Source organism: Crotalus tigris, unplaced genomic scaffold (assembly GCF_016545835.1).
Source record: "Crotalus tigris isolate CLP2741 ecotype Arizona unplaced genomic scaffold, ASM1654583v1 scf7180000017733.2605024, whole genome shotgun sequence".
In the NCBI taxonomy this organism is placed as follows: Eukaryota; Metazoa; Chordata; class Lepidosauria; order Squamata; family Viperidae; genus Crotalus; species Crotalus tigris.
In genome coordinates this window covers 2,403,623-2,417,104 of record NW_024096600.1, presented here as the reverse complement: position 1 = coordinate 2,417,104, position 13,482 = coordinate 2,403,623, and the positions used below count along the sequence as shown (strand labels likewise).

The window sequence follows — 13,482 nt, the reverse complement described above, 5'->3', positions numbered from 1 at the left end:
CATGGAAATAACCTTAATATTAACATGACCTGTCATCTTGATTCTTGAGCAAAAGAAACAAATACTTGTATTTCAAAGTTTTGTGACGTCTTACATGTTTGTCTTTGGTGAGTTGAGCTCAAAATCTTAAAGACAAAAATCTGTCTTTCAATCCCTGAAGTTCCCAAACCTGTTCCAGAAGAGAAAGTTCCCGTTGCTAAAAAAGTGCCAGCTCCACCAGCTAAAGGTACAAGTGAAATGTATATGTCTATGAAAAACATAAATGTTGACAATATCTGTGATATTCTTAAATTTTAAGCACTAATATCAGCACGCAGTGTTTTGTGATGCTTTGTATGTTATCCAAGTCTGATCAAAATTTTTTAAAAATGCTTTATTTAAATTTCGTGTTATGTAGCGCAAATGTTTCTTCCCTTTTGGAGGTGTTAGGTGCTCTTGCCAAATATTCATTTAATACTCAAAATATCTTGAAAACACTTACACTAGCACTGCAAGTTTTTGGGTCTTCCATATTTGTTTATATTGATTCAAAATAAAAAATATTTATTCTAAAATAAATTCACACTGTCTTTCAAGTCCCTGAAGTTTCCAAAGTGGTGGAGGAAGAGGAAATATTTGAAGTTCCCAAAAAAGTGCCAGTTCCACCAGCCAAAAGTACATCTAATATTTATAACAAAGGACCAATTTTGGCATTCCTTATCATTCATATGCCTAATAATGAGTCACCAGTTCAAAGTTTGTGAAGTCTTACATGTTTGTCCCTAGTGAACTCAGCTCAAAATCTTACAGAAAATACATCTATCTTTCAAATCCCTTTGGTTTCCAAACCTGTTCCTGAAAAACTGCCAGCTCTACCTGTTGAGTGTTGCATAGAATATTTATAGCAGTTGGAGGAAAATGTTGACGTTAGCTGTCATACATCTTCTTAAATATTAAATATAAATTTCTGTTGAAAAATTTGTAGCAGCTTGTATGCTAGCTAGTCCATGGTGATTTGAGATCCAACCTTTAAAAAGGAACCATCTCTTTTTAAAGTGCCGGAAGTGCCCAAACCTGTCCCAGAAGAGAAAGTGCCTGTTCCCAAAAAGGTGCCAGCTCCTCCCGCTAAAGGTACAGGTGAAATTTGTAACACAGTGAAAACAAAGTTCACAATACATTTCATAATGATTCTTCTGTTAAGAGTTAAATGCCCAGATTAATACGTCACACACTTGAGTTGTCTTCTGCATTTGTCAATGATGAATTGATAACAAAATCTTAAAACAAGAAAATCATATATTTTTTTAAAGTGCCTGAAGTTCCCATACCAGTCGTAGAAGAAGAAGAAGAAGAAGTGCCTGTTCCTAAAAAAGTACCAGCTCCACCAGCCAAAGGTACGTCTAACTTTTGAAAAAATAACATGGAAAGAACTTTAATATTAACATGACTTGTCATCTTGATTCTTGAGCAAAAGAAACAAATACTTGTATTTCAAAATTTTGTGACGTCTTACATGTTTGTCTTTGGTAAGTTGAGCTCAAAATCGTAAAGACAAAAATCTGTCTTTCAATCCCTGAAGTTCCCAAACCTGTTCCAGAAGAGAAAGTTCCTGTTGCTAAAAAAGTGCCAGCTCCACCAGCTAAAGGTACATGTGAAATGTATATGTCTATGAAAAACATAAATGTTGACAATATCTGTGATATTCTTAAATTTTAAGCACTAATATCAGCACGCAGTGTTTTGTGATGCTTTGTATGTTATCCAAGTCTGATCAAAATCTTTTAAAAATGCTTTATTTAAATTTCGTGTTATGTAGTGCAAATGTTTCTTCCCTTTTGGAGGTGTTAGATGCTCTTGCCAAATATTCATTTAATACTCAAAATATCTTGAAAACACTTACACTAGCACTGCAAGTTTTTGGGTCTTCCATATTTGTTTATATTGATTCAAAATAAAAAATATTTATTCTAAAATAAATTCACACTGCCTTTCAAGTCCCCGAAGTTTCCAAAGTGGTGGAGGAAGAGGAAATATTTGAAGTTCCCCAAAAAGTGCCAGCTCCACCAGCCAAAGTTATCTGTAAAATTTGTAACAGTATTAAAAAGTTATAAATGTCAATGTTTGTCAATGTTTGTCACTGATATTCCTAAGTATTAGACACTAGTATCAGTATTTAAATTTTGTCATATCTTGTATGTTGTCCATGTTGAGAGCAATATGTTTAAGAATTCTTATTATCTTTAAAATACCTAAATGATCCCAAATGAATTCCAGAAACCAGACTGATTCCTTCCGTAAAAACAACAACTCGCCATGTCTTGTCTTTAAAATCTCTTAAAACAAATAAATGCTGACATTATTTGTCATTAATCTTTGTCAGTCAAAATATCCATATTAGTTGTTTAAACGTTTATGAAGTTTGTTCATGTTGACTTGTGTATTTAATACTTTAAAAAAAAAACCATATTATTTTCAAAGTGCCTAAAGTTCCCAAACCTGTCCCAGAAGAGGACGTTCCAGTTCCCAAAAAAGTGCCAGCTCCACCAGCCAAAGATACATCTAATATTTATAACAACATGAAAAACACTAATGTCATTCATATTCTTAAAAATTAGTGTTGGAATATATTTTGTTGGAATGCATTTTTATGCAACAACTATAGAAGTATTCAGCCAGGAGATGGCAGTGTTTACAAGTTTATGGTATATACTCTCTGTCCTTAACTTCTAAGAAAAGTTTCCTGTTTCCTGTTACAGTTAAACACTTAAGCAGTAAAGCACATGGTGACTGTACACTATATTTGATCTGTAGTGCACTATATTTGATCTGTAGTGCTATATATAAACAGAATTTCTAACAATTAGACAACGAAAATCGATAGTTCAATGTTTCATAGTATCATCTGGTGACTTGAGATAAAAATCTTTTTTTAATTAAACTCTTTTTTTAAAAGTGCCTGAAGTGCCCAAACCTGTCCCAGAAGAGAAAGTGCCTGTTCCCAAAAAGGTGCCAGCTCCTCCCGCTAAAGGTACAGGTGAAATTTGTAACACAGTGAAAACAAAGTTCACAATACATTTCATAATGATTCTTCTGTTAAGAGTTAAATGCCCAGATTAATACTTCACACTCTTGAGTTGTCTACTGCATTTTCAATGATGAATTGATAACAAAATCTTAAAACAAGAAAATCATATATTTTTTTAAAGTGCCTGAAGTTCCCATACCAGTCGTAGAAGAAGAAGAAGAAGAAGTGCCTGTTCCTAAAAAAGTACCAGCTCCACCAGCCAAAGGTACATCTAACTTTTGAAAAAATAACATGGAAATAACCTTAATATTAACATGACTTGTCATCTTGATTCTTGAGCAAAAGAAACAAATACTTGTATTTCAAAGTTTTGTGACGTCTTACATGTTTGTCTTTGGTGAGTTGAGCTCAAAATCTTAAAGACAAAAATCTGTCTTTCAATCCCTGAAGTTCCCAAACCTGTTCCAGAAGAGAAAGTTCCTGTTGCTAAAAAAGTGCCAGCTCCACCAGCTAAAGGTACAAGTGAAATGTATATGTCTATGAAAAACATAAATGTTGACAATATCTGTGATATTCTTAAATTTTAAGCACTAATATCAGCACGCAGTGTTTTGTGATGCTTTGTATGTTATCCAAGTCTGATCAAAATCTCTTAAAAATGCTTTATTTAAATTTCTTGTTATGTAGCACGAATGTGTCTTCCCTCTTGGAGGTGTTAGGTGCTTATTTAATACTCAAAATATCTTGAAAACACACTAGCACTGCAAGTTTCTGGGTCTTCCATATTTGTTTATATTGATTCAAAATAAAAAATATTTATTCTAAAATAAATTCACACTGTCTTTCAAGTCCCCGAAGTTTCCAAAGTGGTGGTGGAAGAGGAAATATTTGAAGTTCCCAAAAAAGTGCCAGCTCCACCAACCAAAGTTATCTGTAAAATTTGTAACAGTATTAAAAAGTTATAAATGTCAATGTTTGTCAATGTTTGTCACTGATATTCCTAAGTATTAGACACTAGTATCAGTATTTAAATTTTGTCATATCTTGTATGTTGTCCATGTTGAGAGCAAAATCTTTAAGAATTCTTATTATCTTTAAAATACCTAAATGATCCCAAATGAATTCCAGAAACCAGACTGATTCCTTCCGTAAAAACAACGACTCGCCATGTCACGTGTACATCTTGTCTTTAAAATCTCTTAAAACAAATAAATGCTGACATTATTTGTCATTAATCTTTGTCAGTCAAAATATCCATATTAGTTGTTTAAACGTTTATGAAGTTTGTTCATGTTGACTTGTGTATTTAATACTTTAAAAAAAAAACCATATTATTTTCAAAGTGCCTAAAGTTCCCAAACCTGTCCCAGAAGAGGAAGTTCCAGTTCCCAAAAAAGTGCCAGCTCCACCAGCCAAAGATACATCTAATATTTATAACAACATGAAAAACACTAATGTCATTCATATTATTAAATATTAGTGTTGGAATATATTTTGTTGGAATGCATTTTTATGCAACAACTATAGAAGTATTCAGCCAGGAGATGGCAGTGTTTACAAGTTTATGGTATATACTCTCTGTCCTTAACTTCTAAGAAAAGTTTCCTATTTCCTGTTACAGTTAAACACTTAAGCAGTAAAGCACATGGTGACTGTACACTATATTTGATCTGTAGTGCATTATATTTGATCTGTAGTGCTATATATAAACAGAATTTCTAACAATTAGACAACAAAAATCGATAGTTCAATGTTTCATAGTATCATCTGGTGACTTGAGATAAAGATCTTTTTTTAATTAAACTCTTTTTTTAAAAGTGCCTGAAGTGCCCAAACCTGTCCCAGAAGAGAAAGTGCCTATTCCCAAAAAGGTGCCAGCTCCTCCCGCTAAAGGTACAGGTGAAATTTGTAACACAGTGAAAACAAAGTTCACAATACATTTCATAATGATTCTTCTGTTAAGAGTTAAATGCCCAGATTAATACTTCACACTCTTGAGTTATCTTCTGCATTTTCAATGATGAATTGATAACAAAATCTTAAAACAAGAAAATCATATATATTTTTAAAGTGCCTGAAGTTCCCATACCAGTCGTAGAAGAAGAAGAAGAAGTGCCTGTTCCTAAAAAAGTACCAGCTCCACCAGCCAAAGGTACATCTAACTTTTGAAAAAATAACATGGAAATAACCTTAATATTAACATGACTTGTCATCTTGATTCTTGAGCAAAAGAAACAAATACTTGTATTTCAAAATTTTGTGACGTCTTACATGTTTGTCTTTGGTGAGTTGAGCTCAAAATCTTAAAGACAAAAATCTGTCTTTCAATCCCTGAAGTTCCCAAACCTGTTCCAGAAGAGAAAGTTCCCGTTGCTAAAAAAGTGCCAGCTCCACCAGCTAAAGGTACAAGTGAAATGTATATGTCTATGAAAAACATAAATGTTGACAATATCTGTGATATTCTTAAATTTTAAGCACTAATATCAGCACGCAGTGTTTTGTGATGCTTTGTATGTTATCCAAGTCTGATCAAAATCTCTTAACAATGCTTTATTTAAATTTCGTGTTATGTAGCACGAATGTGTCTTCCCTCTTGGAGGTGTTAGGTGCTTATTTAATACTCAAAATATCTTGAAAACACTTACACTAGCACTGCAAGTTTTTGGGTCTTCCATATTTGTTTATATTGATTCAAAATAAAAAATATTTATTCTAAAATAAATTCACACTGTCTTTCAAGTCCCCGAAGTTTCCAAAGTGGTGGTGGAAGAGGAAATATTTGAAGTTCCCAAAAAAGTGCCAGCTCCACCAACCAAAGTTATCTGTAAAATTTGTAACAGTATTAAAAAGTTATAAATGTCAATGTTTGTCAATGTTTGTCACTGATATTCCTAAGTATTAGACACTAGTATCAGTATTTAAATTTTGTCATATCTTGCATGTTGTCCATGTTGAGAGCAAAATCTTTAAGAATTCTTATTATCTTTAAAATACCTAAATGATCCCAAATGAATTCCAGAAACCAGACTGATTCCTTCCGTAAAAACAACGACTCGCCATGTCACGTGTACATCTTGTCTTTAAAATCTCTTAAAACAAATAAATGCTGACATTATTTGTCATTAATCTTTGTCAGTCAAAATATCCATATTAGTTGTTTAAACGTTTATGAAGTTTGTTCATGTTGACTTGTGTATTTAATACTTTAAAAAAAAAACCATATTATTTTCAAAGTGCCTAAAGTTCCCAAACCTGTCCCAGAAGAGGAAGTTCCAGTTCCCAAAAAAGTGCCAGCTCCACCAGCCAAAGATACATCTAATATTTATAACAACATGAAAAACACTAATGTCATTCATATTATTAAATATTAGTGTTGGAATATATTTTGTTGGAATGCATTTTTATGCAACAACTATAGAAGTATTCAGCCAGGAGATGGCAGTGTTTACAAGTTTATGGTATATACTCTCTGTCCTTAACTTCTAAGAAAAGTTTCCTATTTCCTGTTACAGTTAAACACTTAAGCAGTAAAGCACATGGTGACTGTACACTATATTTGATCTGTAGTGCATTATATTTGATCTGTAGTGCTATATATAAACAGAATTTCTAACAATTAGACAACAAAAATCGATAGTTCAATGTTTCATAGTATCATCTGGTGACTTGAGATAAAGATCTTTTTTTAATTAAACTCTTTTTTTAAAAGTGCCTGAAGTGCCCAAACCTGTCCCAGAAGAGAAAGTGCCTATTCCCAAAAAGGTGCCAGCTCCTCCCGCTAAAGGTACAGGTGAAATTTGTAACACAGTGAAAACAAAGTTCACAATACATTTCATAATGATTCTTCTGTTAAGAGTTAAATGCCCAGATTAATACTTCACACTCTTGAGTTATCTTCTGCATTTTCAATGATGAATTGATAACAAAATCTTAAAACAAGAAAATCATATATATTTTTAAAGTGCCTGAAGTTCCCATACCAGTCGTAGAAGAAGAAGAAGAAGAAGAAGTGCCTGTTCCTAAAAAAGTACCAGCTCCACCAGCCAAAGGTACACCTAACTTTTGAAAAAATAACATGGAAATAACCTTAATATTAACATGACTTGTCATCTTGATTCTTGAGCAAAAGAAACAAATACTTGTATTTCAAAATTTTGTGACGTCTTACATGTTTGTCTTTGGTGAGTTGAGCTCAAAATCTTAAAGACAAAAATCTGTCTTTCAATCCCTGAAGTTCCCAAACCTGTTCCAGAAGAGAAAGTTCCCGTTGCTAAAAAAGTGCCAGCTCCACCAGCTAAAGGTACAAGTGAAATGTATATGTCTATGAAAAACATAAATGTTGACAATATCTGTGATATTCTTAAATTTTAAGCACTAATATCAGCACGCAGTGTTTTGTGATGCTTTGTATGTTATCCAAGTCTGATCAAAATTTTTTAAAAATGCTTTATTTAAATTTCGTGTTATGTAGCGCAAATGTTTCTTCCCTTTTGGAGGTGTTAGGTGCTCTTGCCAAATATTCATTTAATACTCAAAATATCTTGAAAACACTTACACTAGCACTGCAAGTTTTTGGGTCTTCCATATTTGTTTATATTGATTCAAAATAAAAAATATTTATTCTAAAATAAATTCACACTGTCTTTCAAGTCCCTGAAGTTTCCAAAGTGGTGGAGGAAGAGGAAATATTTGAAGTTCCCAAAAAAGTGCCAGTTCCACCAGCCAAAAGTACATCTAATATTTATAACAAAGGACCAATTTTGGCATTCCTTATCATTCATATGCCTAATAATGAGTCACCAGTTCAAAGTTTGTGAAGTCTTACATGTTTGTCCCTAGTGAACTCAGCTCAAAATCTTACAGAAAATACATCTATCTTTCAAATCCCTTTGGTTTCCAAACCTGTTCCTGAAAAACTGCCAGCTCTACCTGTTGAGTGTTGCATAGAATATTTATAGCAATTGGAGGAAAATGTTGACGTTAGCTGTCATACATCTTCTTAAATATTAAATATAAATTTCTGTTGAAAAATTTGTAGCAGCTTGTATGCTAGCTAGTCCATGGTGATTTGAGATCCAATCTTTAAAAAGGAACCATCTCTTTTTAAAGTGCCTGAAGTGCCCAAACCTGTCCCAGAAGAGAAAGTGCCTGTTCCCAAAAAGGTGCCAGCTCCTCCCGCTAAAGGTACAGGTGAAATTTGTAACACAATGAAAACAAAGTTCATAATACATTTCATAATGATTCTTCTGTTAAGAGTTAAATGCCCAGATTAATACTTCACACTCTTGCGTTGTCTTCTGCATTTGTCAATGGTGAATTGATAACAAAACCTTAAAACAAGAAAATCATATATATTTTTAAAGTGCCTGAAGTTCCCATACCAGTCGTAGAAGAAGAAGAAGAAGTGCCTGTTCCTAAAAAAGTACCAGCTCCACCAGCCAAAGGTACATATAACTTTTGAAAAAATAACATGGAAAGAACCTTAATATTAACATGACTTGTCATCTTGATTCTTGAGCAAAAGAAACAAATACTTGTATTTCAAAGTTTTGTGACGTCTTACATGTTTGTCTGTGGTGAGTTGAGCTCAAAATCTTAAAGACAAAAATCTGTCTTTCAATTCCTGAAGTTCCCAAACCTGTTCCAGAAGAGAAAGTGCCTGTTCCCAAAAAAGTACCAGCTCCACCAGCCAAAGGTACTTGTGAAACCTGAATCAGTATGAAAGAAAATACTCTGTTAGTGTTGCTAGTCATGTATCTTCTTTCATTAAATGTTAAATAACAAACTTAATAGCTTAAAGTTTTACTGTGTCTTGTATGTCTGTCCATGTTGACTTGAGACCAACATCTTTTTGTTAAAAAAATCTTCCTATCTTAAAAGTGCCAAAGGTTTCCAAATATGTCCAGGAAGATAACGTGTCTATTCTCAAAAAAATACCATTTCCATGCTTCAAAAATTTATGATAGTATGAAAAAAAATAATTACCTGTCATCCATATCCTTAAACACTGGACAAAAATCTTGCTAGTTCAAAGTTTTATGTTGTATGTTTGTCTGTAGTGAGCTGAGCCCTATATCTTAAAGAAAAAAATACCTATCTTTCAAGTCCTTGAATTTCCCAATCTTGTTCCAGAAGGAAAAGTGCCAGAAGTTCCCCACCAGTTAAAGTTTGTTCCCACCTAATTTTTGAAACTGTGGGGGGGGGGGAGAGAATGATATTACCTGTCACTGTTATTCTCCAGTTAAGAGCAGAACAATATCAATAGTTGTGAGAAAATTTGAGGAGGCTGGCATAGAAACAGGAGAAATTTAGACAGAAACCATCCACAAATAATGAAGAGGTTCAACCATAATTCAGTCTGAGTTGTGAAAAGCCTAGAAAGTCAGACTCTACTTCAATAAACTCATTAATAAAAGAGAATGGGTGGTTACTGTTGTCATTTCTGGGATTCATTAATTCTTGCATTAAAGATCTTCATAATGTCTGTGTGATTCTTGCTTCCTTGACCATGTGAGGCAATACTGGGTTTGACAGTTTTTCAATGTTTTGTAATGTCTTCTACTGTATGTTTCACTTTTGACTTATAAAAAATCTTATAAAAAATCATTAAATCTTTTTTTTCAAGTCCCTGAAGTTCCAAAACCTGTTCCAGAAGAGAAAGTGCCAGTTCCCAAAAAGGTGCCACCTCCACCAGCCAAAGGTACAGATGAAAAAAAGTTGACAATACATACCATTTATATTCTTTAATTAAGGGTTAAACACAAAGAACAGTAGGTTCAGAGTTTTGCATTGTTTTCTACATTTATCCATGGTGAACTAAGAACAAAACCTTAAAATAAGAAAACCATCTCTTTTTAAAGTTCCTGAGGTTCCCAAAGCTGTCCCAGAAGAGAAAGTGCCTGTTCCTAAAAAAGTGCCACCTCCACCAGCCAAAGGTACATCTATCATTTATAATAGTAAGAGGAAAGCATTAAGATTAAAATTTCTTATCATCCATATTGTTCAATGTTAAGTACCAGCCTTGGTGGTACAAATCTGAACAACGTCTTATATGTTTATTAACGGTGAGATGACCTCAACATCTTAAAGAAAATTTATTTATCTTTCAAAGTTCCCAAACCAGTTCCGGAAGAGGAAGTACCGGTTCCTAAAAAAGTGCCAGCTCCACCAGCCAAAGGTACATCTAATATATCTAATAATAGTATGAGAAAAATTAATATTAACATTACTTGCAATCCTTATTCTTAATCATTAGTCACCGATATTGGTAGGTCAAAGTCTTGTGATGTCTTATGTGTTTGTCAATGTTGCCTTGAGACCAAACTCTTTTTAAAAAGTTCTCTATGCTATCTTTAAAGTGCCTGAAGTTCCCAAACCTGTCCCAGAAGAGAAAGTGCCTGTTCCCAAAAAAGTGCCACCTCCACCAGCCAAAGGTACATCTAACATTTAAAGGAGTTATACCAAAAACATTAACACTGACATTACTTATCATCTTTATTCTTAAGTTGTAGACCCCAATATTGTTACAATAGTTCAAAGTTTTCGGATATCTTATATGTTTGTCCACGGTGAATTGAGCTCAAAATCTTTAAGGAAAAAAAATCTGTCTTTCAATTCCTGAAGTTCCCAAAGCTGTCCCAGAAGAGGAAGTGCCTGTTCCCAAAAAAGTGCCAGCTCCACCAGCCAAAGGTACATCTAATATTTATAATACTAAGAAAGAACATCAAGATTGATATTGCCTGTCATCTATATTCTTAAGTGTTAAGTATTGCTGTAGTAGTTCAAAGTTTTCTGGTATTTTATGTTTGTCCATCGTGAGTTTAAGGGGAAAAAATCTATCTTTCAATTATTGAATTTCCCAAACTTATGCCAGAAGAGGAAGTGCCCATTCCCAAAAAAGTGCCACCTCCACTAGCCAAAGACATATTCACTTCTCTTCCATCTCCTTACACATTAGGCACCAATATTGGTCATTTGAAGTTTTTTGATGTCTTATGTGTTTGTCCATGGTGACCCAACTCCAGAATATTTATAAAAATATCCTTTGTACTATCTTATAAGTTCCTGAAGTTCCCAGAGCTGTCCTTGAAGGGAAAGTGCCTGGTCCTAAATAGGTGCCAGCTTCACCAGGCAAAAGTATATCTAATTTTTGCTACAGTAATATGGAATCCTTATTCTTAAGCATTAGACACCAATGTTAGTAAGTCTTGTGATGTATTACATGTTTGTCCATGATGAGTTAAGTTCAACATCTTTAAGAAAAATACTGGTAGTTCAAATTTTTGGGATATCTTACATGTTTGTCGATGGTGAATTGAATTCAAACGTTTAAGAAAATCCATCTCTCTTTCAATTCTTGAAGTTCCCAAACCTGTTCCGGAAGAGAAAGTGCCCATTCCCAAAAAAGTGCCAGCTCCACCAGCCAAAGGTACATCTAATATTTTGAAACTCTGCAGAAAAACCACTTTGATTCAAATGCAAGGGAGTATGATTGTGTTGTACAAAAGCATGCATAATATGGACAATGTGAAGCTATTTTTCTCTTCCCAAAATTGCAGAATCAGAGATTACCCAGTGAAATTGAATCCTGGTAGAATCAGAACAAACAAAAGAAAATGTATTTTTACACAACATGCAATTCAACTATGGAATTTGGAATCATGAAATATAGTGCTGGCTAGCAGTTTGTCTGGCTTTAAACAAGGGTTGGATCGAGTCTTTGAAATCAAGGGGGATCAATGGCTATTAGCTCTGATAGCAAAATGGCTACCTCTGAAGGCCACCTGCTGGGAGACTTATGGGCTTCCTTATGAATTTGAGTAGCCATTGTGAGAACCCATGCTGGACTAGATGGGCTAAGGATCTGATGCATAGGTCACTGCTTATGTTGTTATGCTCTTATATTCTTATTGATGTTACCTGTTACTTATATTCTTAAATATTAAGCACCAGTATCAACCATTCAGAATTTTTTGATGTCTTATATGTTTGATCGTCTTAAAAAAAAATAATCCTGTACTATCTTTAAAGTGCCTGGAGTTCCTAAACCTGTTCCAGAAGAGAAAGTGCCTGAAGCTCCCCCTAAAGTGCCAGTTCCTCCAGCCAAAGGTATACCTATCTATATAAATATCGGAATCATTCACCTTGCTGTTGATCTATCATTTCTGTAGCTCCAGAACAAACTCAAAAAAATCCAAACCTGTTAAAGAATACATCCAATATTGACCCCATATTGTCAGTGGGCTCATAATTTAAAATACCTGATATGTCCAAGAAAGTCTTCCTTGAGAAGAAGGTACCCATTACTCTTCATAAAGAAAAAGTTCACCTATGAAAGGCACAATCCTTGTCTGGATAAAATTTTATTCCACAGTATTAAACTCTGTATATATACATTGTCTATATGTCAATAATGTGTATGTCAAATACTTGCAAACCAAAATCCCATGAAGGCATGTTGTATATTTCAGGTTGCTTTCTTATTCTTTCACTGTAAATCAATGACTGTGTGTAGTCATTTGCAACCCTCTAGTTCAGAGTTGGGGTTGAGGGCATGGAGCAGGAGGATGGGGGGGGGAAATGGGTTTTTTGGGGGGTGAACACATCTAGAATTTATTAGGTGACTTTGGGATTGTCACTATTTCACGGGGCTCTTGTTTTAAGAATAAAAGGAGGAGAGACCCAGTCTGAACTCTCAAAGCAAAATAGTTAAATAAAAGTTAAAAAAAGATAGAAAGAGGTTTGTATCAAAATTTATGAAATGACATTTAGTATCTAACAAAACATCGGTGTTTCCTGAATATTTGGCAAAGATTTTTTTCATCATAATCTTTCATAATGCCTTCCAGTTTATTTTTGCTGACTAACAACATTACATGCCTGTTAGGTTCATGTTTTTTTTTAGAATAATATATTATAGTTATTTATATCTGTGGATTACTTTAAGTTTCACTTTGTTCTGGATGGTTTTTATGCAGTCTTTGAAATAATGGCAAGTTAATTGTCTTTAAAGTTCCTGTGATAAGAAAGAAGATTGTCCATAAGGAAAAGGTCACCGCTCCTGTTCCTACTGCTGAAGAATATGTTTATGAAGAATATGAGAAGTATGAAACATATGAGGAGGCTGGGGAATACTTGCCAACAGAAGAAGCCGAAGAATTAGAAGAATATGCAGAAGTGCAAGAAGAACCTGAAGCTGAGTATTATGAGGAAGTTTCAGAAGAGCCTGAAGTTGAGCATTATGAGGAAGCTCCAGAAGAACCTGAAGCTGAAGAGTATAAGGAAACAGTGGAAGCAGAGGAATATGAGTATTATGAAGAAGTTCAAGTGATTAAGGAGACAGAAGAATATGAGGAAGTGTATGAGGTTCCACCAGCCATAGGTACATCAATTCTTTTATTTGTTGTTCCTTGACTAGACTGTCTTTAAATCTTTTCCTTCCACCAACCCGCGTTTACTGATTGTACATAGAAGGTTCC

General features: G+C 34.0%; 1 protein-coding gene across 50 annotated transcripts in view; it reads left to right on the top strand.

Annotated features, from left to right (window-relative positions):
* The window catches only part of TTN (titin), a 313,395-nt gene that overhangs the window by 150,828 nt on the left and 149,085 nt on the right, over nt 1–13,482 (top strand). For 27 of the 50 annotated variants that reach the window (XM_039339406.1, XM_039339419.1, XM_039339421.1 and 24 more), the window contains 24 exons: nt 161–226; nt 1,036–1,110; nt 1,290–1,373; nt 1,559–1,624; nt 2,933–3,007; nt 3,186–3,269; nt 3,455–3,520; nt 4,823–4,897; nt 5,076–5,156; nt 5,342–5,407; nt 6,714–6,788; nt 6,967–7,053; nt 7,239–7,304; nt 8,114–8,188; nt 8,368–8,448; nt 8,634–8,699; nt 9,630–9,704; nt 9,865–9,939; nt 10,116–10,181; nt 10,363–10,437; nt 10,628–10,693; nt 11,367–11,432; nt 12,035–12,112; nt 13,017–13,385. In XM_039339406.1, the coding sequence (XP_039195340.1) occupies nt 161–226; nt 1,036–1,110; nt 1,290–1,373; nt 1,559–1,624; nt 2,933–3,007; nt 3,186–3,269; nt 3,455–3,520; nt 4,823–4,897; nt 5,076–5,156; nt 5,342–5,407; nt 6,714–6,788; nt 6,967–7,053; nt 7,239–7,304; nt 8,114–8,188; nt 8,368–8,448; nt 8,634–8,699; nt 9,630–9,704; nt 9,865–9,939; nt 10,116–10,181; nt 10,363–10,437; nt 10,628–10,693; nt 11,367–11,432; nt 12,035–12,112; nt 13,017–13,385 (2,058 nt within the window). The remainder of the gene's footprint in view (nt 1–160; nt 227–1,035; nt 1,111–1,289; nt 1,374–1,558; nt 1,625–2,932; nt 3,008–3,185; nt 3,270–3,454; nt 3,521–4,822; nt 4,898–5,075; nt 5,157–5,341; nt 5,408–6,713; nt 6,789–6,966; nt 7,054–7,238; nt 7,305–8,113; nt 8,189–8,367; nt 8,449–8,633; nt 8,700–9,629; nt 9,705–9,864; nt 9,940–10,115; nt 10,182–10,362; nt 10,438–10,627; nt 10,694–11,366; nt 11,433–12,034; nt 12,113–13,016; nt 13,386–13,482) is intronic. The other 23 variants (XM_039339428.1, XM_039339412.1, XM_039339385.1 and 20 more) reach the window with 21 other exon arrangements.